This window comes from Equus quagga, chromosome 4, assembly GCF_021613505.1.
Source record: "Equus quagga isolate Etosha38 chromosome 4, UCLA_HA_Equagga_1.0, whole genome shotgun sequence".
Lineage (NCBI taxonomy): Eukaryota > Metazoa > Chordata > Mammalia > Perissodactyla > Equidae > Equus > Equus quagga.
In genome coordinates, this window is record NC_060270.1 from 102,919,017 (window position 1) to 102,944,633 (window position 25,617).

A 25,617-nucleotide genomic window follows, 5' to 3' on the forward strand; every position below is an offset into this window, starting at 1 on the left:
GAGGCCTAGAGAACAATGAGGGAACTTGGCAGGGGACAGATCAGTTTTTTTTTTTTTTTTGAGGAAGATTAGCCTTGAGCTAACTACTGCCAATCCTCCTCTTTTTGCTGAGGAAGACTGACCCTGAGCTAACATCCACGCCCATCTTCCTCTACATTATATGTGGGATGCCTACCACAGCATGGTGTGCCAAGTCGTGCCATGTCCGCACCCGGGATCCAAACCGGCAAACCCTGGGCTGCCGAGAAGTGGAACGTGTGAACCTAACCACTGCCCCACTGGGCCAGCCCAGACAGATCAGTTTTAATTGGAGAAAAAGTGACACCTTTGGAGGAAGGAGACCATTGGTGCTGCAGTGGGAATCCTGACTGCCAGAAGGCGGTAGTTGAGCCCCAGGCCCCTGGCAGGTCTGGAACATATTGAAAGACATACAAGGGCACAGGCAAAGGGACCACCCAGAAGGGAAGCCATTCTTCACCTGGTTTACAACTGTTTCAAGCCAATATTCGTGTCACCTTTGACATTGTAACACTGCCTTAGGTTTCCACAAGCCGTGGAATCATCTATGCAGTCATGTAGACAGTGCGAAGCTGAAAATCTCGGGGCACAGTCTCTTCATGACTGGCAAGTCACCACGGCTGCCATTTTCTCTGTTTTCTAAGAGATTAACAGTATGAGAGAAAGTGGAGGAGGCTGCCTTACAAAGGTTGTCATCTCCTCAGTACTCCTTCCCTTGCTTGAAACCAGAACCATCTTCATTTTCTCTGTGGTAGATATTTATAGACTTTCCAGAGGCATATAGAAGACTTGGAATTTTCAGTCTTGCCTTGAAGCTCAAAAAATTTGTCATTCCTTAGTTTGTAAATTACACTGTGTTTACCTCAGAGAAAAACAATCTGGCAAGTTAGATAGGTGTGCAGGAAAAACAAAAACCAAAGGTATGATTAAACGCACTGCATAAAAGCTAAATATTTAAAACGATTCTAGGCCATAAAGCTTATACAAACTATGATTAAAATATTAGTACTGTCATATTCTTGGAATGCTGTTTGATTTGGTGATCTTCAACAGAGGTAGAACATGGAGAACTTCAAAAGGAGGAAAAGAGAAACAAGGAAATGGTTAAAATCTTTAGAATTCTACAGAAAGAGTAAGATTTCCACTTCACTAGTCTAAAGGATTCTTGAGAGTAGGGTTGGTGCCTCGAGTTCATTTGTGTCTTCCCCATATATGCTTTTCACATAGATGCTCAATAAATACTTCGTGAATTTGGTGATGATGTGGATACAGAGAAGAGAAAGACTCAGAGTTCATTAGATGGATTTAGATTCTACTTTATTAAGCAGTTTCTAATTCATTACTTGAAAATTTAAAGTGGTCAAAATTATTATTTTCTGACCATTTAAAAGAAGTAGTTAGATAAATCTTTTTTGAATTTTTGTGTTCTTGCTAGACAAAAGGCGAAATAAACCATAAGATTTTTCAATACCTCTTCAAGCCATCTAATTATTTTTCCCCTTTTATATAACAGCAAATAGGATATCACATTAAGATGAGTAACTAAACCATTCTCCATACTTAGCCAGAGTGATTTTTCTGAAGTGCAAATCTGATCATGTCATTTCCCATTTAAACCCTTCAGTGAGTCCCTATTGTCATAAGAATGGGATCTAAACTCTTTTTAATGGTTTCCACATTATTATTTGACCCATGCCTCCTGGCCCCAACGCCTTCGCAACCTTACACCACCTCCCACTAGTCAGTGTGCCTTCCTCCAATTTCAACTCAACTGACCTACTTTGAGTTTCCTGAACGCTCCTTGCTCTCGCTTCCCTTTGGGGCTTTACATATATTCTCTTTGCCAGGAATTCTCTCCCTCAGTCCTTCATCTACTTACTCATTCATTTACTTTTTTTTCTTTTAAATTGTAAATATTTCAAATAGTTAAACACACAGATAAAGAAAATAATACAGCAGACGACAATTTATCCACCATCTAATTTTAAGAGATGTTAACATTTTTCAATTAAAAAAAATTAATTTAAAAGCAATTAATTGATATGTGTTCAGATACAACTAATGCTGCTTCTTTCTCCCTTTCGCTTCCTTCCAATGAAGTAGTCACTCTCCTAAAAATAGTATATCATTCCTATGTGTGTTTTTGTACTTTTATTATGTATGTTTACTTCTATAAATGATATATCTATAATGTGGTGTTCAAATAGGAAGGTAGGAAAAATAAAACTATATTGTGTATAAAAATGCAAAATATTAATCAAATAAAAAATGTGAATATTCCATAGGAGTATTTCCTATAATTTCTTAAGTTTTATAGGTATACATAAAGAAGTAAGAAACTACTATCAGTAGCAAGATAATGTAGTCTTAACCTCAAATCAGAAACAGAATGAAAAAGTCTATACATTAGATTTAAATAGTATTAATGAATAGACATGAAGTTTTACCCATTTGTGATGTCATAGATGTGATATGTTGCTGTGTAAGAATATCTCCAAAGCTGTCAGAAAGAAGAGAGGTAAAGACAAATTATAACTCTTAAAAAGCTTATATCAATAATGTATAATCATAGTTCATTCAACTGAAGGTTCAGAATTATAAAAGGACTATTTTCACAAGGCACTAGGAAGGATATGTTTCAATTCCAAACAAGTCTTCATTTAAAGAGTTTTACTGGGGACTTTTGTGTTTTTTGTCCAAGTTCCAGAACTAATCTCAGCGGTGATTCAACTCTCACGCCATAAAAAGCACATCCAAAGACATTTCTTAATATAAAAAGCTTTTCTTTGACACACTCTATCCTAAGAATTTTCCCTTTATGCTTTACCTTGATTGAAATAAAACCAGGATGATTTCCGTGGCTCATAGGATTACCCTGCACCTGGGTAATTCAGTATAATGACACCCTTTAAAACTGCATAAAGAGAATTTCATTCAGTGTACAGTTTTGTTACAGAATTCTTGCCTTTTCTAGATAGTTTTCTCTTTTTTAAAATAATAGAAATTAAAAAAATAAATAGGAGATATATAGCTTATAATGACTCCTTAAAAAAACTGCTCTTTTTGTCATTGAGTATATTTGTGCTGCGGTTAGTGAATAATCCAAGTATTAACTTGGATTTTGTTTCTTAAAAGGGCTTTCAAACTCTCGGCAAAGAAGCTGCAGCAGGTTGAAACACGTCTTCCTGACAATTGTCAGAGAGATGTCAATCTTTCTGAAGATTGCTGGTGATCAGGACTTGGTCCATTGGAAAACAATCAGCTGATTAAACAACCGAGGAGAGCGAAGATTGACTGTTCATTCTGTATATCAGCGAGTTTTGCAGGTTGAATTGGTTATGAAAAATGGCAGTTAAAACAAAAGGTTTTTGATCTAAAAATAATTATTAGCAATTTAATTTGATAGTAAATTCTTTTGCTTTTTTGCAAAAAGAAAATCATCTTCAGGATATATAAGTAGAAAAATAAGATGATTAACTTCCCTCCGTAACTTCATTCAGGAAGGGGAAATGAAGTAAGGCTAAATGGTCTGGTTTGGTGGATGCTCCTACAGTAGGATTTTGAAGAAACACACTTAAGCCCTGGTCAACCACTGACTGTGTATTATCTTGCTTGAGCAAGTGAGTTAAATAAGCTACATGTTGATTTTTCCATTTTCAAGAATAATAAACATTCACAAGGTTAAAAATAAGTGAGAATTAACTAATGATTTATAATGTCAAATAGCTTTAGAAGTATAAGGTAATTCTCTCATTTCTGATGAATATCAGTGTCCCCAAATGAAATTTTTTTCCTCCCAGAGGAAAGTAGTTTCTACTACTTGATAACCAGACAAGAATGCCAAATTCTGAATTATTTGTATACATTTCAATTATGCTTTTTGGGCTCATCTAGAATCCACATTAATTTTTTGAATATTTAGAGATATAGATAGATTCTTTGTTCCTCTTACATTTATAAACCAATCTGTGGATTAGTAGGAAATATAATCAGATATACACAAATTAAATAGTCAATACCTTTAGGTAATCACTTTCTAGATATGCAAAGTGCCGATCAGGTGATAAGCCATAATTTGAAGCATTCACAGTTTTCTGAAATTATGAAGTTGATTAGAACGCATAAAAAAAATAAACAGCCATGTAAATTTGTAGTTCTAAAAGAATATTATATCACTGATACACTCCTATATACATGTACTTTCAATGCAATTAAAGAAAATGTTTATGAAGTACCTACTATATACAAAGAAACATTAAACACTATGGGAAGAGAATGTGATAAGATATGCTTTGTGATTTCAAGAAGCTTAAAATGTTAAACCTGTAAATAAGCAACTTACATTACGAACTAGAAAATTCTGTAAAAGAGATATAAACATAGCACTGCAAGAGCATGAAGAAAGAGGTGATTGAATCCACATGAGAGGATCATTGCTTGCACAGAGGAGGGAAGTATTATTAACTTGACTTGAGTAGGAGGATTGAGAGTCCAGGAGGACAGAATAGTGTGTGTCCACATATCATAGCTACCATTTATTGAGCATTTATCCTCTGTTAGGCACTGTCCTAAGGACATTCAAATGTTATTTCATTCAATTCTTATATTAACCCAAAGAGTATTGCTATTCTCGCTTGACAGAGGGAGAAACTGAGGCACAGTGAGGTTGGTGTAGTGTAGAAGCTTACCCAAGTTTCCACAACTAGTAAGTGACAGAGCCAGAATTTGAACCTCAATTTGTCTGACTATAAGGATGGAGTTCTTAACTGAGTTCTTCACTCAGTCCTCAATCTCATACCACAGGAAGAAAGATGCTAGGTGATTTAGAGGAGGCATGGACAGTAGTCCAGTGTGACTAAAAGAGAGAACTGGAGGAGATCTACAGGGGAGATTGAGCTGAGAAGGCAGTTTGGGTCCAGATCAGGTGCTAAGAGTTCGGACTTTCTTCCTTGGTCAGTGGAGAGCTGGCAAAGGTTTTGAGGAGGAAGATGATGTTGGATACATACCATGGTGGTATTACTCAAAATGGTATAAGATTCTCCTGTTTCAATATTATAAAATACTATATTATTATCTGTAGACTGATGAAGATATTCTTGTCCTTTAAATAAGAAGGAAAACAAAACTTGAAATGATCTTCCTTAATATGAAATACATTTATAACAGAGAAATCTCTTCTATTTCACAGATTTACTTTCTTTCTCCTCCCTGTCCAATACATGTTGTTTTGTCAGATTTAAAATAATAAGGTGATGGTGAAAGGGAGGAAAGGATGATTTTTTCCACTTTACACAAAGATGCTATGTTTGCCAGTAGCAGCCCTATTCTAACCAGTTCAGGGTGCTCAGGGATAAATTGGGTTTTCTCTGTGTTACAAAGGGGATAAACCAATGAAAAATGGTACATTTCTTTTTCAATAAAAAAATGCATTTGGTTTGGTTTTGATTTAGTTTAAAACCTATGTTGTGTGTGCTTTATTTTTTGTGTGCACTTTATTTTCTCAAGAGAAAAATGAAAATATCAACTTTTATTGGCACTTTAGAAATAAACTATGATGTCAAAAACTATTTAGTTGACCTTACCATTTGTTAGATTGGACTTATTTGACAACATCCTATTTTGAAAACCTATACCCAAATATCAATATTGTGGCCTTAAAGGATTTGTTGTTAGGGTGAGAATTATCCGTTTCTCAGATTATCCAGATTAACAATGGAATTTCGCTTTTGGTAAAATTCTCATGACCTCTCTTAAATAGGTGCATATCTCCCATTCTGAAAAACTATACCTTACACTCAGATTATTCCAACAATGCATTCTCTATTTTTATTTTTCTGCTAAAACTCCAATTGGCATCATCGCTATTGGGTAAATCAGCTCTAAAGGGTTCTGTCAAAAGTGCTTTGGCGGCAACTTGACTTATCTAAATAATTGCTCTTTTTTCCTATGTCAACTTGTATGGCTTCCATTACCATGGAGATATATTGGCACTAAAAACAGAAAACAAAAACATATGTTTTAAAAAACGTGAAGAAATTATTTACTTACCTGAAATCCAGTTTGGAAAAAATGTTTTATAAGTAAATGTCCCATTTAAAATATCCTTCAGTGCGAGCGCTCTTGCTGTACTTCTTTCAGAGTTCTGAACTTTGGGGGAGGAAGAAACATATTATCACTAAAAAGAAGGTTAACAACTCAAATAAATTCTAAAGGTGTCTCTGATCTTTTCTTTCTCATATAACGAAAAGATCTGCCATTTGCTAAATACGTGTTTAACTATTGTCTTAATAGCTATAAGTATTATTTCCTTTTTTATAGGTAGGGTAACTGAAGCATAGAGGTAGTTTGATTGCCTGAAAGGGAACACTGGTGGGAAAATGTTGAGGAGTTTGAAGGGTATATAGGAGCACCATGCTGAGCAGTGGGGATGTTATTCTTTAGGCAGCAAAGAGTTGACAGAGGTTTTGAAGAAAGAAAATGAGATGAGGTTCCAAGAACTCTAGGCCTTGCAAAGCTGGGGTTGCAGACAATGCGGGTTTGACTGAAGACCTAGCCTTTTAAACAGTTCACTCTGTTTCCTCATATATGTTTGCCTTAGATTTCTACTTATTTATCAATGACGTATTTTAGCATCTCAGTTGATCAGATGAGACCAGCCAGAATCCTTACCTTCAGACATCTCAGGAGGGACATTAATGAATATTCCTAATATCTTATCTTGACTAGGGAGTCTTATAAAGAGATACAAAGACCGAAAGAAAAGAAAACGACACCATCTAGACAAATGATCTTAGAAATTCCAAGAGTAGAGGTTTTCCGTGTAAAAACTAACTTAATGTAGCTCCAAAACCACAAGCAAATTTCACCTATATTTGAATCCTCCAAAACAATTGTGTTTTTCAAACATGACTCTATTCTCAGAACAAACTCATTACAGAGCCCCGAAACAGGCAGATACGCCAGATGGGTAGTATGACAACCAACGTTCAATCCTCCTTCATATCCATACTGCCACTCTCCATCCCTCCCACCTCACCCCTTCTCCAGGCCACCACTTCCAGAACCAAAACTGAGAACAATGTCCTATACCTGGAATAGCATTTGGGAATCTGGCATTCACCCATGTGAAAATAAAACTGTCGAAGAGGAAAGCTGTAACTCTATCCTCCTGCTCAACTCTTCCATAGCTTTCCGTGACTCTTAGGATAAAGACCAAGAATGTCAGTCTGGTCTACAGGCCCCAGGTGGTCTGGGACAGCCTGCCCCTGCAGCCCCTTCTTGCCCCTCACTCATTACTTTCTAGTCTCCAAACATGCTGGGCTTTCTGTTCCTCAAATACTCCTTTCTCTCTCCAGGGCTTCTGCACCTCGCTCCACTCTCTCCCTTCTTATAGCTTGTATCTAGCCTTTAGTGCTCAATACAGGGGCCACTTCCTCTCAGAAGCCCTTCCTGACCCCCTGGTGTGGGTTTGGTTCCTTTATTATACATTACTATATTCCATATTCTATTTTTTAGAGCATTGGTCTTGGTTTGTAATCATGTGTGTATTCAAGTGGTTATTTTATTAATGCTTCTCCACCTCCCATTGTATTCTCAAGGCAGTCACCAGAAGGCCAGGGACTATATCTAGTTTTGCTCACCATCACATCCCCAGTGTGTAGCACACAACAGGCATTTAATAAATACCTGTTGAATGAACGAATACGTGAAATGAAAGATGGAAGGATGGATGGATGGATGAGGTCTGTGCCCTCTTCTTTACAAAATGGTTCTACTACAAATTTCCTGTATGGCTTCAGGAAGTCAATCTCTGATAACACAGCTTGCTCACCTGTAATACAAAGGACCAGACTAGAAAATGCTGACAATACCTCCTAGCTCTATCACACTAGATTTTGAAATTTGAGACTCAACATGCTATAGTAACCTTGTAGTCACATAAACGTACTGCCATGTGATAAGAACCAAATAACCACTTGGATAATAGCATCTTCTATTATTTTAACAGATTTACACTGATCTATGTATGACCTGCACACTTGTTTAGGGTCATAGATTTTTTATTAATTTACTAAAAATTATTCTGATGGCTATAAGAACACAAGTTACTGGTGAACCCCTTGGCAACCAGACACTAAATACTTAATAACATTGGTACTCTATTGTTTTAAATAATCATCTGCTTACATTCTCTTTGCATCCTAAGTAAGGTTGTACATGTCATACAATTACTTATAATGAAAGTTCTTCTGTTAAATTAAATGGTCTCGTGCAAAATTCATACTACTGATTTTGTAATTCTCATTCAACAATAAGACACCATTTTGCTACAATAGCATTAGAATAATTGTTAAGTATTTGAATTCAATTTTATTGAACTCTCTTAAGAGCAAATTGCAATCTGTTTCTAACGTAGTCATGAGGAAATTCTAAAAACATTTGTAGTGGAAATTACTTTCCATTTGAGATGCATTTAATTTGTGTCTACACAATCCTGAACATCTAGATGAAAATGTTAAAATTTAATGAATTCCTTTATTGTAAATATCACAAAAACCACAACTAGATAATTGTTTTTTAAAAAACTTTGTTAGTTTAATAAATGAATATAATCTTGGTGATGTCTTTTTTTTGTCTAGCGTAAATAATGCTTTGATTATGGCTAATGACTTGTATAATAGATTTTCCTATTTAAGTATCCTTGCATATAATTTTCCATACTTGCAATTATGCTTAATTGAAAAATTCAAAGCTACAATTAGTCTTTATTTTTATAGAAAGTTAAATTAAGTAAATAATTCAAGTGAAACATTTAGCTCTTGCTTGGCACATGGTAAGCAGTCAATAAATATTAGCTTTTGCTATTATCATAGCTTATCAGTATTCTTCAAATAAATATTTTTGATCAGTGTTTGCTAAACTAATTTGACCACCAGAACATTCATTTTTTTGTTTTTGAATATCCACTAAAATCATGGTTTGGAAAATGCAGTTTCAGATTAGACTGTTAGAATATACAATTAATGTTTACTTTTATTCTAATACAAAGAAATTTATCGATTGTACTTAGAACATTTTGGTTATCATATAGCTCCATAACTGAAATATCACAGTTATGATCATAAGTATAGTTAATACTGATATTGCTTATATGGCTAAATAAAATTCATTAAAGTCAAGAGTTTCAAATTATTTTTTAAATAACTAATCATTTTCCTTCTCATAATATTAACAATCATGCTGATCCTTATCAGATTTCAAAAAGACTTTAAGGATCATTTACTCTTTTAGAACCTCCAACTTAGATTATCCAGGAAAGTTACATGAGAGTATATTTTATGTTACTTCCTAGTTAGTCATTTATTTTAAACAAGTACACAGTAGCTATAAATGCCAATAATCTATACAGAGAACTTAGCATACGTTGTATTATGACTCAAAATATCTGTAAAGCAATTTGAAACATATATTAATTGTACTACTAATTACTATAATGATAATAGACCCCACTAGCACCCAAGAAGTGATGAGTGGATATACAGAAAATATATCCAGAAGAGCTAGCTGTATTTACGTGGAAATAGGGTTCATGGCACAGATTTGGGTAGATGATTACTTGTAACCTCACAGGTGATGTAGCCAGGGCTCAGAAGGTGTGATTACGCTGGCGTCAGTCTTGGCTCAGAGTGAAACCAAATTAAACGCAAAAAATTTAAATTAAGCATTCTTTGCTTTCTGCTGGAAATGACTGCACGTTCATAAATGCAATGGAGTAATGTGTGTACTCTGAAATGCTGCCTTAGGTCACATATTAAGAGTTATGAAACATAAAGTTTATTTAGAATTTTGACTCTAAGTTCTGGTTCTTTGTACATCTAGAAAGATCATAAACATAATAATGTTTCACTACGCTACCAGTGTTGACCCCTATATCAATCACCAAAAGAAATGATCTTCCACTGGACTCTATGAAAATTCCATTGGCTTATTGCTATCTCAATACTTACCCAAATTTGTTGAACATGAACCTTTTTCATCTCTCTATATATGTGAATTGCATAAGGCATAGGTCTTTACCCTTGAGAGTAGAGTGTGTTTGATTATCCTCGCTATTATATGCCCACCAGCTAAGGCAGTGCTTGGCATATAGTGAGAGCACAATAAATGTTTGTTGAACGAAAAACCGAATCAACTGGACAAAGTTTATGTTAACTTGTTTTCACTAATCCTCCCCCAAAGATATACATGCCCTTATTCTCTACCTTCCTGTCCATGTTGTAAATTTCATAAATATACTCTTGTACCTGGATATGCCTTCGTTTAAATATGTATCAAAATTTAGTCCTTGGAGTCACTTGGAATGCTTGTTTGAAAAACAGATTCCTAGTCCTTATCTCAAACCTACTGATTCAGAATCTCTGGGGATGAAGCCCTGGTAGTTTTCATTTTTACCAAGCCTCCCCAGGCAATTCTTCTGCAAAGAATCTTAATTATTTCACTGAATCGGCTAGCTCCAGTGTACTCCTGTGCTTGTCAGTGGAATCACTCTTTGCCTATAAACCCCTGGTAGGTGGGTGCGGCTGGCCTGCATAGGAATCCACACCTCATGGACATAGACTCCCCACATCTAAGTGTTGATCGTGGCTTTTAAGGAATGTTAATGGTCTTCTTTAACATTTATGTCCCTATTCAGTCCTCTTGCTCATTGTCTTTTGATGCTATGTCCAAATGAACTTTTTTTAGGTACATTCCCTCTGCTGATCCTTGAGGAATGGAAAAAGGGCAAGGGGATTGATTCTGCCCCAGATTAGATTCAAGCAAGAATGCAGGAAAAACATTGGGGGTCATTGTTTTCTAGTGTTTCGAATGTGTGTGTGAGTGTAAATCAGTACAAAGTGCATCTCTATAGCATCAATCACACTAATTAAGTTCCAGTCACCTGAAAAATATTCCACTGAGAATTATTGCTTGAATAAATAGATTTTCATGCCCCCTTCCAAATCGTGTTTTAATGCTGAAATAAAATCTTTTGATAATTTTGGAAGTTTAGTTTTGGCATCTATAATTTTTCAACTCTAAATAGTCGAGCAAAAGTGGAAATGAATTCTGAAAGCATCTCTCTCTTCCATACGTAACAGACACTTATTTGATTAACACAATTCGCGACAGTGCCCTTTTATTCAATTTGGCCCATCTTTAGCACAGTTACTCACTCACTGCTTAAACACTCTAATTAACTATATTTTAATTATTTGCATTTTTAACTTAGGAAAGCAAAGCTGAAAATTATTTCAATTATGAATCCAAGAAATTACAGTTCACAGAAATGATTCACAAGTAAGTAGTGATTCACTATTCTCTTAACTCCTTCTTAAAACTTTGTGTTTACTCTTTAGTAGGATTCTATTTCTATTTCTGCCATTTAATTTTCTAGTCCTGAAAAACTGGGAGTAAGTGTCAGAGCAGAGACATCTGACGTTAGCTCTAATATTCATCATAAACTAAATGAGAAAATATGGTCTATTAAGTGGGCATACAAGTGGCTGGCAGGTCCTTTTGTTTTCACTTTCATATTTGACCAGGAGCTGATGCTTATGAGGCCACCTCAAGAAAAGTGACATGGACTCACAGGCACACTGTACCTGTCTTTCTGCTGCCTCTGCAGAGATGCTGTCTATGAGGAGGCATCTTCTCCAGCCATTGCACCAGGTCGGGGCAAGTATAGGAAATACTAGTGTGGGAAATATACTATTTTAAACTAATATTATATTGGAGCAAAGGCTGACAACTTTGAAAAAAATGGACCTAAGATAGCTTTAGACCAATAATATGAAGTGTTATAACTTACTAAGTCCTATAGGTACCAAGCAGTCTACATGCGTGGTCCCATTAAATCCTCACAGCAACTCTCTGAGAGAAGTACTATTATTAACACCATTTTACAGGTTAGGAAATGGAAATTAGGTAAAGTAATTGGCCGAATACGTAACAGAGCTGGAGATTAAATCCAGCTCCATCTGATTTTAGAGGCTGGGTGCTTCATCACTATACTATGATTTCAAGTGAAAGCATAGCAGCAACACATAACAAACACACAAGTAAGGTCAAGAACCAAGCAACACACAAGGGGGGTAGAATGATTATACCTAAAAACGTAGGTTAAGAGAAAAGATGCAAGTTGAGCTTTGTCAAAGCAAAGCAGTCACTAGCAAGCTTTCAAGTCTGGCTGCAGGATGTAGGAGCTCTCAGCTCTGAAAGCAATTTTCCTTGGTTCTCTCTACAAACAACACTGAACAACATAAGTTATTCAAAGGAACTATCAGCGTTTTTAAGTCCATTTGTGTATTACTTTATTGTTGTGCTGCCAGCTCATCTTTCTTTAATCTCGACTTTAAATTTTGGTGTGGCTCGTATTGGGTAACTCGGGACTTGAGGAAGAGCCGCTTTCCCCAGCAGTTTCATTCTCCCAGAGTTTCTATTTCCTATCCCTAGGCTGACTCACCCCCACCATCACTGCCGCACCTGAAACCCATTGCATTTTCTTCTCTGTATTCCAGACCTGTATATTAAACTTCCTCCTTCACATCTCCACTTACATATCTCACAGGCTCTTCAAAATCAACACGTCCAAAGCTAAGAAAAAAGAAGTTCCAAGCTGCCCCTCCAGCTTTCTCCAAGTCAATGGCACTATCATTCACATAGTTCCTCAGTTCAAATGCTTGAGGGTCACCCTTGACCTCCCCCTTCCCTCATCGCCTTTATCCAACACCCAGGCCTAACCACTTTATCTCCAAAATCTTTCTCTGCTTTGTCTGTTTTTCTCCATTTCTACTGCACCCCCACGGCCAAGCCATTTCTCACCAGGCAGGCTAATTGCTCCACCTGTAATTTTATTCCTGATATTTCATTTTGGTTTGATTTACATTTTCCTAATGATTAATGATGTTGAGCATCTTTTCATGTGCTTATTGCTTATCTTTGGGGAAATGTTTATCCTTTGTCCATTTTTAAATTGGGTTATTTGCCTTTTTATTATTGATTTGTAAGAGTTCTTTATATATTCTGGATGCAAGTCCCTTATCAGATATATGATGGGCAAACATTTTTTTCCCATTTTGTGGGCAGTCTTTCACTTTCTTGATGGTTTCCTTTGCAACCCAAAAGTGTTAAATTTTAATGAAGTCCGATGTATGTGCTCTTTCTTTTGTTGCCTGTGATTTTGGTCATATCTAAGAAACCACTGCCTAATACAAGGACATAAAAATGTATATCTATATTTTGTTTTAAGAGTTTTACAGTTTTCACTTTTACATTTAGATCTCTGATCCTTTTGTTTTGGAGGAAGTTTAGCCCTGAGATAACATCTGCTGCCAATCTTCCTCTTTTTGCTGAGGAAGACTGGCCCTGAGCTAACATCCATGCCCATCTTCCTCTATTTTCTATGTGGGACGCCTACCACAGCATGGTTTGCCAATGGTGCCGTGTCTACACCCGGGATCTGAACCAGCGAAGCCTGGGCCACCGAAGCGGAACGTGCAAACTTAACCACTGTGCAATCAGGCTGGCCCCAATCTCTGATCCATTTTGAGTTAATTTTTATGCATGGTGTGAGGAAAGGGGTCCAATATCATTTTTTGCTGGTGAATATCCAATTGTCTCAGCACCATTTGTTGAAAATACTTTCTCCATTAAGTTGTTATGGCAGGCTTATTGACCAATTAACCGCAAAATGTAAGACTTTATTTCTGGACTCTCAACTCTATTCTATTAATTTATATGTGTGTCTTTATGCCAGTACCACGCTGTCTTGATTATGTAAGCTTTGTAGTAAGTTTTGAAATAAGGAAGTGTGATTCCTCCAACTTCATTCTTCTTTTTCAAGACAGCCGTTTAGGGTCCCCTGCATTTCTGCATGAATTTTAGGATCAACTTGTCAATTTCTGCAAAAAACTCATCTGGGATTTGGATAGGGATTTTATTTAATCTGTAGATAAATTTGAGGGGTATTGCCATCTTAAAAATATTAAGTTTTTGACCCATAAGCACAGGATGTCTTTCCACTTATTTAGATCTTTTTAATATTGTTTATTGCTAATGTATAGAAATATGATAGATTTTTATATATTAATCTTGTGTCCTGCAACTTTTCCCAACTTGTTTATTGGTTCTAGTAGTTTTTTAGTGAATTCCTTAGGATCTGCCAATTGAGAGAGTTTTACTTCTTCCTTTCCAATCGGATACTTTGTATTTCTTTTCCTTATCTAATTGCCCTGGCTACAGCCACCCATCAAATATTGAACAGAAGTGATGAAAGCAAACATACTTTCTTGTTCTTGAAGTTAGGGGGAAAGCACTGAATCTTTCACCAGTATGATATTAGCTGTGAGTTTTTTGTAGATGCCCTTTATCAGATAGAGGAAATTCTTCCTATTTTTAGTCTGCTGAGTGTTTTTATAATGAAATGGTGTTGGATTTTGTTAAATTCTTTCTCTGTGTCTATTGAGATGATCATGTGGTTTTTGTCCTTTTTTCTATTGGGATGATTTATTACAGTAATTGATTTTCAGTGTTAAACCGACCTTGTGATCTTGGGATAAATTCCACTTGGTCTTGGTGTACAGTCTTTTTTATGTATTGCTGGATTTGGTTTGCTGGTATTTTGTTGAGGATTTTTCCATCTATATTCGTAAGACGTATTGGTCTGCAACTACTGTCTGTAACTACTCTTCTTGTGACACCTTTGTATGGTTTTGGTATCATGGTAATACTGGCCTTATAGAATAAACTGAGAAGTGTTCCCTTATTTTTTAGAAGAGTTTGTGAAGGATTGATAATAATTTTGCTTTAAATGTTTCATAGAGTTTACCAGTGAAGCCACCTAGGCCTGGGGTTTTCTTTGTGGGAGGTTTTTAAATCACTAAATCCATCTCTTTAGTTGTTGCAGTACTATTCATGTTTCCTATTTATTCTTTAGTAAATTTTGGTAGTTCGAATCTTTCTAGAAATTTGTCCATATCATGTAAGTTATCTGATTTTTTCACATACAATCTTTCTATCCTGTTCCTTTAAAGAATCCTATTACAGTTTTTCTATTAAGTATAAAATCATAATCTTATAAAAAATTTAATTTAGATACTAAGCAATCCTATTCTTTTTTTAATTAATGGGAATAAAACTTAATAAGGATTACAAGTTATTCTGTTTTTACTGCATAATTTTTGTTACTTCAGAAGGATACTGAAAGGAAGAATAAACTCTTTGCTCTACATATAACAGGAATAAATTTTAAAAAGACTGAATAGTATTTGATTATCCTATGGAAAGATCATTTCAATCTGTGCCTACTGTGTTAATTATTGCTATATTTTAAGGCTCAGTTTGACTGCCTCTGGTTCTTAAAAACTTTTAGCCCTGATCCTATATCCCCGATTTGAGCTCTAGAACATGTAGTTTTCAAGGTATATCTGTGACTAGATATTTTTGTATAAGTTTTACACAATCGCTTCAGAAATCAGAGACAGGTAAACTCCTCTGCATTATGGGAATTGTCCAAAGACTGGGATTATTTTCTAAATTATTCAGAATTTGGCAAACCTCAAAGAGAGTTTGCCAAGCTTTATCTTCTGTGATTTTAAAATCCAAGTGCAAATTAGAGAAATGTAATCTGAAAAGTTGATCTGTTTACACTCAACTCAAAAGCTCTTTTGTGTCCGTGAACTTTCTGAACCTTTTCCTCAACCTTTTCGACTCCCCCATATTTCCTCCAAAGGAACAGTGAATAAATAAGCTTAAAACTCTTAAGATATTTGAGGGAGTCTTTCACAATTCTGAATGTTGATACTGGGAAAATTTCAAGCCTTAAAAATATATTCATGTCTTCTTTGAAGATGATTTCATCTCATATGCATCTTATTTTACAAAAAGTGATTGTTGAGGTAGTAGTAGTAGCAATAGCAATAATAATGATAGTAATAATAACAACAGTGGATTTCTGCCTAAAATACTGACATTCCAAATGACATTTCTTCTTATAAAATATTGATTTCTGTTCTGTCTGAATTGTCTGTGACTTCAGATGTCTTCTGAAATAAACTATATAAGGCATTACTTAGCTAAGTAAGCAATCATTATACATTTTATATATATATGTATATACATATTTTACTATGTTAATTTGTTTCCATAATTTTGGCATCATACATTGGTCTCCTTTTGGTTCCTTGAACTTCCCAAACACTTTCCTGCATCAGGGCCTTAGTATCTTTTTCCTCTGTGTTGAGGGTTTATCACCCAGCTTGTATCCTCCCTGTCCTTAAGGTGTCTGCTCAAATATCATCTCAGAGAAGGCTTCGTTGACCAGCTCTGTTATGGACTGAATTAAGTCTCCCCGAAATTCATAGAGTGAAACTCTAACCCTCAATGTGATTGCATTTGGAGATAGGGCCTTTCAGAAGGTCATCAAGGTTGCATAAGATCATGATAGTGGAGCCCTCATCCAATATAACTGGTGTCCTTATAAGAAGAGGAAGAGACCCTAGGAGTGTGTGGGTGGAGAGAAAAGGCCATGTGAGGACACAGCAAGGAGGCAGCCAACTACAAGTCAAGAGGGGAAGCCTCTGGAGAAATCAAGCCTGTCTACACCTTGATCTTGGACTCCCAGCCTCCAGAACTGTGAAAAAATAAGTTTGTGTTGCTTGTGCTGCCCAGTCTGTGATATTTTGTTATGGCAGCCCCAGACGTCTAACACAACCCTCACTCCAGTTGTTCTCTACAGCACTTATAAGAATTTGAAACTGTCTGTGAATTTATTTGTTCACTTGTTTATTATCAAACTACCCTTTCCTAAGGGCAGAAACCTTGTCATTTGTGCCCTAGACCGGTGCCTGGTATTTGGAGGGTTCTTCATAAATAATTGTTGGACAAATAACCAGTGTCCAGGAGCTGCTGTGGACTTGCCATTGTGCTAATCTCAGTCTTTTTCACACTCAGTAGATGGTTATTCTTAATCCCAGGAGGAACTGTATGCCTCCTTCAGTCCAAAGGCTAAAAATCCACCTGTTTATTGAGGTTGGACAGATTATTGTCAAGGAATATGGCATCTTGTGCATAATAAAATAGAAAGTTGTAGGGTCTGTGGCAAACTGGAGAAGGCATTGCCCATCTAAGGACAACAACTGCTTCTCAGCTATTATCATGGGCCCAATATTGCCAGATCTAATATTTAAAGAGAAGCCAAAATATAAATTTTTATGTGAAATCTTATGATTTTTAAAAATTGGCAACTAATACCAATTTGTATAAAACACTGAAGGCTCAAAACAACAACAATAAAAGGACAAGTGTTTAAGGGTAGACAAGAGGGCTTCAGGGTGATCTGAGGCTTCACTCATGCTGGTTCTCCTTTCACTGAGAGGTCCTGGAGGCACAGCACAGGCACGCTGGCTATTTCTCCACCCTGCATACCTCTCTCATTTTTCTTTCACTCAGCTTTATTCTCCACATCCCCCACCCCAGCTGCCTTTATCTTTTCTCTTCCTTTCTTCTCTCTTGCTTTTGCTTCAGAGCTTCCAATGTCCTGTGACTGTTTTGCATACAAAAGTTTGTGAGAAATATTTGCCGTTTTTGATCCAAGGAGGTGGGAGATAGGAACAGGGATGATACCCACAGATGAAGAATTAAGAAGAACTCAGAATTAAGAAGAACACTGTTGAAATTGAAACACACCACACAAAAAGGGCTAGTTGCTTTCTTTGTGTGTATGTGTATATTAGGTTGAAGAACACAGTAAAATTCTAGCTATCACTTATTAAGCAGCTGCTACAAGTCAGAAATTGTAGGAAAATAATAGCTGATATTTATTGAGTGTTTGCTCATCACCATGTGGAGAACTCTGCACTCAATAGAATTCAAGGAGAGGACAGATAACTCCCATACTTCCTTTCACAAATGAATATCACAAAGTCAGGTCCAGGAATTCAGAAACTATAAATCATGAAGCAAGGCCATATGGAATTTACTTTTGAAATTCTGGAGCCTCTGTTACTTTTCAGTTCTAGTTTTTTGTTTATTTGGTTTTTGTTATTGTCACCTCTGTAAATCTCTTAAAACGGGGAGGTCTGTGTGTTTGTCTTTGGGGTTGGTAAACACCAGGGGAAGATGTGGAGCTTAGTTTCCACCTTCCGTCTGATGGCATCTTCACACAGGAAGAGAATTGATGCTTGGGAACAAAAGAAAAGGTATAGAAGCAGGAGAGTAGAAAGGAATCAGTTGAAGGGGAGTAGGTTGAGGCCAAGGAGGATAGCCTGGGACTAAGGGGCAGAAACCCACATATGTTTTGCGTTTGGTGAAAATAAAACTGAGAAAATTCAGAAGTTTCAAAAAAAAAAAAGTCCCTTATTTTTATTACAATGTGAGTAATCTAAACAGTTCTTCCTCATTTTCCCTCTACATTTTCCTATTTGCCCCTAAACTCCTGCCTACTTCCTCCACATTCTTGTAATCTTGAGGCCTGTGTTCCTGGGACCCTTTCCCTCTGTGGAAAAGCCCCTTTCTTTTCTTTTCTCACTTCGACCTGGTTGGAAATGACAGAAATCCTTATCCCTTATTGGTGGTGATGACTATGTATCCTTACTGGGTTCCCATCCTGCCGCTCAGAGGGAAATGTAGACTATTGTACCTTTATTTCAACAACTGGCACAACGATGAGCTGGTAGTTAGTGGGATTAATTCATTAATATATAAATAAATGAATGAATGTTTCTTAAGTGGGGTTTTAAGTTTCTCGAAGGAAGACTGTCCTTATGTAGGCTCATAAATTCTGGGCTAAGAATGTGAGGGCACCTAAGGCAAAGGTGAGGTAATGGGATTTCTGAGGAAGTGTGAGAAGGCCAACTAGAAGCTTACTTGGCTTTGAATTCTCCAGTCCTCCTTCCCTTCTCCTGCCTTGTCACCTCAGATCCTGTCCTCACCAGGCACTGGGCAGATGTGAGTGAGAACTGGACCTGCAGCTTCAGACTGGGGATAGTTAAGGAGTGGGGTGTGAGAAGAAAGGGGTGAAGTCAGAAGGACACATACAACATCAGGGCTGCTTGTACCACTGACTTCAGGGAGGGCTTCAACCCTCGTCCTGCTCAGGCAAGTAGGGGAATGAATAGTCCCAAGTACAAGTTAATTGACATTCTGAAATGTTCTTCAGCCAATTTAGAATATAAAGTGATGATATTATGATAAAAAAAAATTAGTTCTCAGCTTTTTCATAATTTTCCAGTTCCTGAATGAGCAATAAAATTTCATCTAAAGTTTAGTGTGATTATTTCATTCCACCAGGGAATTACTTTGCTCTGAAAGCTATCCTGTTGGTTGAAACAGAAACTTATGTTACAAATGACATAGGACTTTTATAATATATAATTATGTTAGTTCATAACATATATTTATGTGTATAATGTACATGTCTAAACTTGGGAAGAGGGTAAGGATTGGGATTATATACAATTACACAAATGTTCACATGTGTGTATATTTGTATACTACTTATAAATGTATGATTATAGTATATTTCTTATTAGAAATTGTGGCTCAAATTCCAAAGTGCAAATGCAATCTATCCTTGTCTGTGGATGTGGAGGCAGGCTCACAATAAAATCCACACACTTCTGTTCTCTGAACATTTATTCTGAGGAAACGAAGTGTCAATTTCAAGTACTCATGAGTTTCTTTAAAAAATCAGAGCTAATTTTGAATGGATTAGCATTCAACAGTCAATAGGACCTAATCCACCACCTGACAATTGTTAGTATGAGGTAAATATAACCCCAAAAGCACTGAGGTGAAATACTGCTCTGAAAACAATTTTAACTCTAAAAAATACAAAAAATATGGTGCATACGACACATCTCAACAGCCTAAGAATAACTGTGTGCTAGCAGAGAGCAGGAATAAGGATGGAAGATTAATACTGAAGATACAAGAGCGTTGCCTTCATCTTATTGGTTAACCTCTTCTTTTTGTAATTCTGTGAAAATCCTATGATCATTTTGAATTTTTCAAAATATTTTTCTATATTTCATTTTTTTAAAGCAACAGATCATTCAAGACTCATACATTCTTCATTCAGTTGTATGTATATTTATATTCATATATTCAATATACATCCTTTATTGTCAGTTAATTTTTAACCAAGATATTTCCCACCTTAGCTCTCATAAGCTTTTAGTATTTGTTAGTACATACTTTTGCCCCTTCCCTAGACCCAAAGGCACAAGACCTGTTATTGCTGTATGTTTTTCCTGTTTTAGAACTTGAGCTTCTCTTAATAAAGAGTTTATAAAAACCTAATTCCCCTAATACCCTAATATCACTGGATTATTTATAGCTGGAGTCTTAATTTAAATTAGCCCCAATATCAGTCCATAGTGTCTTCCATTTTTCAGCAAAGTGAAATCAATCTTAATCTAATCTTTTCTAAAAGGATTGATTTATCAATAAACATAATGCTTGTTTAATAATATTTGGTCTTCTAATTTGATGGCTCATTGTTGCTGCATCTAGAACAGCAATTTCACTTTTCTATGCAGCTCTTCCTGAGATCTCCATTCTTGAGTGCCTCCCTAAATTTTTGCAAAGGCTCCTAATAAAAAACTCCATGGGTTCTGTTTTAACTTTTCAATTCTTACTCATCTTTACTTTCCATGAGGCAATCCAATAATGAAAAGCAACGTTAGTTAAAAATATTGTCTCTAAAGCTTGTGATTTACATATATTTTGGGAGGATGTGGGGGTGATACAGAACAGTGCTTAGGTTTTTCTATTGCCGAAATAATACTGGAAATCCCTTCTTACCCTTGCCTTAAATTCCTCAGTATTTCTGGTTTCTCAACAACATATCTGTGAGCTTATACGTCTTCTTAGCAATAACAGACTTGCTTTGGAAAATAAGGACTTAGGAAACGTTCAGTCACTTGTGACCATGCATTAGAGCATTCTCCAAGCTATTCTAGGCAGATAGAGTAAATCAGAGAAAATTCTTACCTCTTAAAGGACGTAAGACAACGCACATTACCAATAAAGCAAGCACAGCAGAGGTGGCAACTCCAAACACAATTTTTAACCATGTCTACATAAAATAAAATAGAAAAATTAGACATACACACAGTTTCTGCTAACTATTGGAAATGGCAAGACTTTGTTTACAACTAAATCCTGTTTCTCCCTCCCCACAAAGCCTTTGATTGTATTCCACTGATCTGGCTATAATTGCTGGAATTCTTCCAGCTCTGCAAGGACAAATATTTCTATGGTATATTTAGAACAATGTCCCAATCCCAACCCACTCCAGGAAGTACATACTTATGTACGAATCCTTACCTTCTAAACAATAGAAAACTTTGATCGCACTCAATTCAGCTCACCCTCATTCTTTAGCAATACCTGAGGCTGCATATACTAACCTTCATTTTTCCAGATGTTTCTGAAAGTTAGCTAATTCTGACTTCAGAGCGTGGGTCACTAGATCTGTGAAAACCGTTGAAAAGAAGCAAGTCTGCCTTCGTAGTTGGAAGCCGAAGCTAGGACAAGGTTTTTTTTTCTTTCCACGGACTTTTGAATACCGTGCCAAATTTCAAAAGATTTCTGTAAAATTAGAAACAGATTTTGGGGGCGTTCTTGGCCTTGAAATGAACTGTGAATGGCTCAAGGGAGGTTTTATAGCCTTCTCATCCTTGTAAATTCTACACCACATCTGCTTACGTTGACATACAGAGGTTTTTAAATTGTTTTTTTACAAGTTCAGGTTTATGTTTCATTTTCTTCTAGAAATCACTCACGGATCACTTTGGCAAGCCATTGGGTTTTGTATAAGCTCTCTATTTGCAACCAAAAGAAGAATTTAAAATAATTCAAATTTCCAGGTATGTACAGTATACATATGTCTAATTTTTAGCAGAGGAAGAAAATTAAAGCCACATAAAATTTTGAGAGAAATAAACCATAGAACTGCATTTTTTCTTTCTCTGGGAGATTAGGAGGTACTGCAGACAGAAACGTTTTTCTTTCAGCACAATTTCTTTGTCCATATAGCACCATATGCACTTTCAGTAAATACAGAAGTTTAAAAATTCAACTGTCTAAACCCACGACTGCTTTACTTTAAAGAAACAAAATGCCATCTGGTGAAATTTAGTATGGGTTAGGTGTGTATGCACAGGCCAGAAAGATGGAAAGATCAGTAAGAATAATTTACCAGCAGACCTTTGGAAGAATGGAAATGGCTTTGCAAAAGTGATATTTTTCTTCCCTCTCAGAATATCTTCTGAGAGAGAACATTTAGTAATTACAAAGCCTTTGAAACAAATAAAAAAGCATTGAAAAGCGAAGTAAGTCTTATGTTCAATTTCATTTTGGCTAAATCTACATAATTCCAAAGAAATTGGTCAACCTGACAGATCAGTAAAATGGTTGACTGAGTTAAAAAAAAAAGTACACACACAACAGTTTCCTGGAGTATTCTGGCTGGTTCAATGCAATTCACTTGGATAGATTCTGTGGTTCCACATATACACCGTTGTTAGCCTACTGTATCTTTAGTTTTTCCACCAATGGTTTTCTTCTTTGGAAGTCTGTAATATTCCCAACCTGACTAAAACAAATTTCTTGGTGATCTTTCATGAATTGTTCATGAAAGGTAAGGAGGAAATGTTACTGAAATTTGTTGCTGTTTGTTTTGGTCGCTCGTCTGTCTAGCATGGGAGGCTTTCTCCAGCAAACGGCAGGACAGTGGCTTATGAACTTCCTCTCAGACATTCTCCAGACAGCCCTCCCGGAATTCCAGCCTTATGAAAATTCTGTTGAGGAAAATGAGTCATTAAGCACTTACTGGCAGACAGATGTAGCCACTCCAGCTTCTAGATGAGCCTTCCTCCTTCGCCGTTGATGGGGCCAGCTTTTCACAAACTGTAGCAATCATTAAGAGTAATATTCAAGTTATGGTAGGCACTTGTAGGCATCTCCATGTGATTGTGAGATCCTCAAATCCAAGATAAAAGCCACTAGCCAGGCTCCAAATGAACTGCTCTCATGTGGGTCCTCTCAGATGGAATGCCTTCTTTGGAAAATTCACACAGGCTGTTCTCAGAAGTTCTGTCCCAGGCTGCCAAAGCCCCAAAGTCCACAAGCACTTTTTAGAAAGGGTTTGCTTCCAAGACTTTATATTCTGAAGAGAAACTGACTGTAATAAATGATGAGGGTGTAATTAAGATGGATACTATTTGCATCAGCAATTAAAAATGCACTGACATGTGACCGGTCTGAGTACCACTTAGGATTGTAGCCAAGTGTGGGCATCTATAAGAGACTCATTTGACAGGTTCTCTGGAGAAATTGGGGGGCTTTAAGAGGAACAAATTTAAGTTGAAACTATTAGTGAGGGGGAAAAATTACGAGACTGAAACTTGTTTATTTAGTTTTGTTTGTTTTTTCCTCAGGAGGTTGGGTGATTCAAACTGTAACTTCTGGAAAATTCTTACTGGTTTGAACTGTAATAAGAAAAATGAGACTGACTACAGAAATAAAGATGTTAGGAGTTTTTCCATCTGATGAGTTAGGGATATATTGCTTATAACAGAGCCACACACAGCCATTCCTTTGAGATAACATACAAATGTTCCAATTTTCATCCAAATAGGGACTCCCACAAAAATTTGGATTCTTTTAATGTTATAACGTCTTTACTGGCTTTTTCTCCTTTTAGAGTCAATATGAAAATGCTTATGCTGATGCTTTTTTATAAACATTAAGGAAACTGACCACTATTCTTAGTTGGTACAGTTAGTTAACGTCCAGTCAACAGTTTTGTTGGGAAAACAAATATGAGTAAGCCATGGTCTGTGTCCTCGGGGAGCTTACATTTTAGTACAAGCATGGCAGGTAAATTCTTACATATTTATTTCTCTTGCCTTGCTGGAGATCTTGCTGAGCATGAGCCTAAAGCTCCGTTTGTGCTTAGTAGGAAAGAGCACCCTGACTGGTTGGTGATTTCTGTGTGGACTCTGAAGGAAGGACAGAAAATACACGTAGTGCATATTTATAACCCTTAATTCAAGTCTAATTTTTGTCAGGACCAGGACTTTTCTCAAAAAGCAACTCTGGATCGATTCAAATGCTATAAAAATGCAAAGTATGATGTAGATTTGTAAAAAATTGAGTAAGAATTAGATTTTTCTAAAGATGGACCTTAGATGGCTTAATTTGGAATATGACTACATTCTTGTAATCCCATTGGGTAAGTTAACTATAACATAAATCCTTAGCTTACTAAGAGAGCTTTCTAGAACTATTTAGTAACAGCCATCGTACGTCTGCTCCAAAATGATTTTGATTTAGGTGTTTTCCCAGGAAACACATTCAGCTATACCATCTTAGAGTGTAAAGGTAAGACTACGCTGAAAGCATAATTAAGGATGTTGTCTTTCTATTGGAGGGTAGACAGATAAAGAAAGAGGGATACATTCATTAACCAAAGGCTCAGACAGATTATTTAAGGACAAGTGACAAGCAAGGGAGGGCAGGAGTGGAGCCAACATAAGCCTCGATTTTATCCTCTTCAAATAAGAATGTGCTCCCAAGAAGGCCATGCCTGCCCATTTGATTCCTCAGATTCAATAAAAATTTCCTGTTCACTATTTATACAAAGTTATTTAATACATTACGTATTTCATTTAACTCATATCAATATTCATTTTACTGATTAGGAAATGGAGTTCAGAAAAATTAGATAACTTTCCCAAGATTCTATCACAACCCAGTGTTATATTACATTGCTTCTTTGTGGTACTTCCTGAAGCTGATTCCAAAGTAATAACTATTTTTTTAAATTTTGATTGACATCTCACTGATTTTTCTATTGAGAGACATCTTAAGGGTGTGAACTGAATCACTAGAACCAAAATATGCACAATCCTCCCGTCTTCGGAGGACACTGTTATATGTCTCGGAAGACTATAGTCTCATTCCACAGGGAAGTGACTGAAATATTAACTTGGTTAGCGTTTTGCTAGAATTAGGGTCTAGCAATCAGAGCAATACTTATATAGTCCCTGGGATTAAAAAATCTTCTTCTGGGGACTTGTTTAAATTAAGGGATTCACCAGAATATCCACCATCAAAGAAATTTAGAGATCCAAACTAGGAAGAGGCCTGAGATCTCTACGTTCATGATAATTAGCATATGGTTATAGATCTGGAAGAAGTGGCATAACATAGCATCAATGAGAAATGATACAGTTTAAACTACATTTTGAGTCTGGTCTATTTTCTAAAACCACAGTTGTTACATAAGGGAGAGTATGAAGCAACAGGCCTCTCGGTTTCTAATTGGTATCTACTACCTTAATAGATGTTATAATTAGATGTCAGTGGCTCATTATCCTATAATAATTAGGGCAAGTTCTCCTTGGAGGTGTAGAGAGTTAACTATCAAAGTTGAATTAGAAAAGAAGCGTTAGAGAAACAACTCATTTTTTGAGTGCTTTGATGTAGTTTAAAAATGCAAGTATTACATCTCTTTAAAAGTGGTTAATCAGTAGGAAGACTGACTGGAGAGTA

The 25,617-nt window shown here is 36.2% G+C and overlaps 1 protein-coding gene across 2 annotated transcripts in view; it reads right to left on the reverse strand.

Annotated features, from left to right (window-relative positions):
- Positions 1–23,123, reverse strand: part of FAP (fibroblast activation protein alpha) — a 73,994-nt gene extending 50,871 nt beyond the window's left edge. Inside the window, exons 1-7 of one of the 2 annotated variants that reach the window (XM_046659480.1) lie at positions 22,892–23,123; positions 21,468–21,648; positions 21,049–21,133; positions 6,067–6,165; positions 5,025–5,119; positions 4,038–4,112; positions 2,466–2,518 (exon numbers count right to left, since the gene is read on the reverse strand). In XM_046659480.1, the coding sequence (XP_046515436.1) occupies positions 2,466–2,518; positions 4,038–4,112; positions 5,025–5,119; positions 6,067–6,165; positions 21,049–21,133; positions 21,468–21,473 (413 nt within the window). In that variant the 5' untranslated portion in view covers positions 21,474–21,648; positions 22,892–23,123. The remainder of the gene's footprint in view (positions 1–2,465; positions 2,519–4,037; positions 4,113–5,024; positions 5,120–6,066; positions 6,166–21,048; positions 21,134–21,467; positions 21,649–22,891) is intronic. The other variant, XM_046659479.1, reaches the window with a different exon arrangement.
- Positions 23,124–25,617: the final 2,494 nt, after the last annotated feature.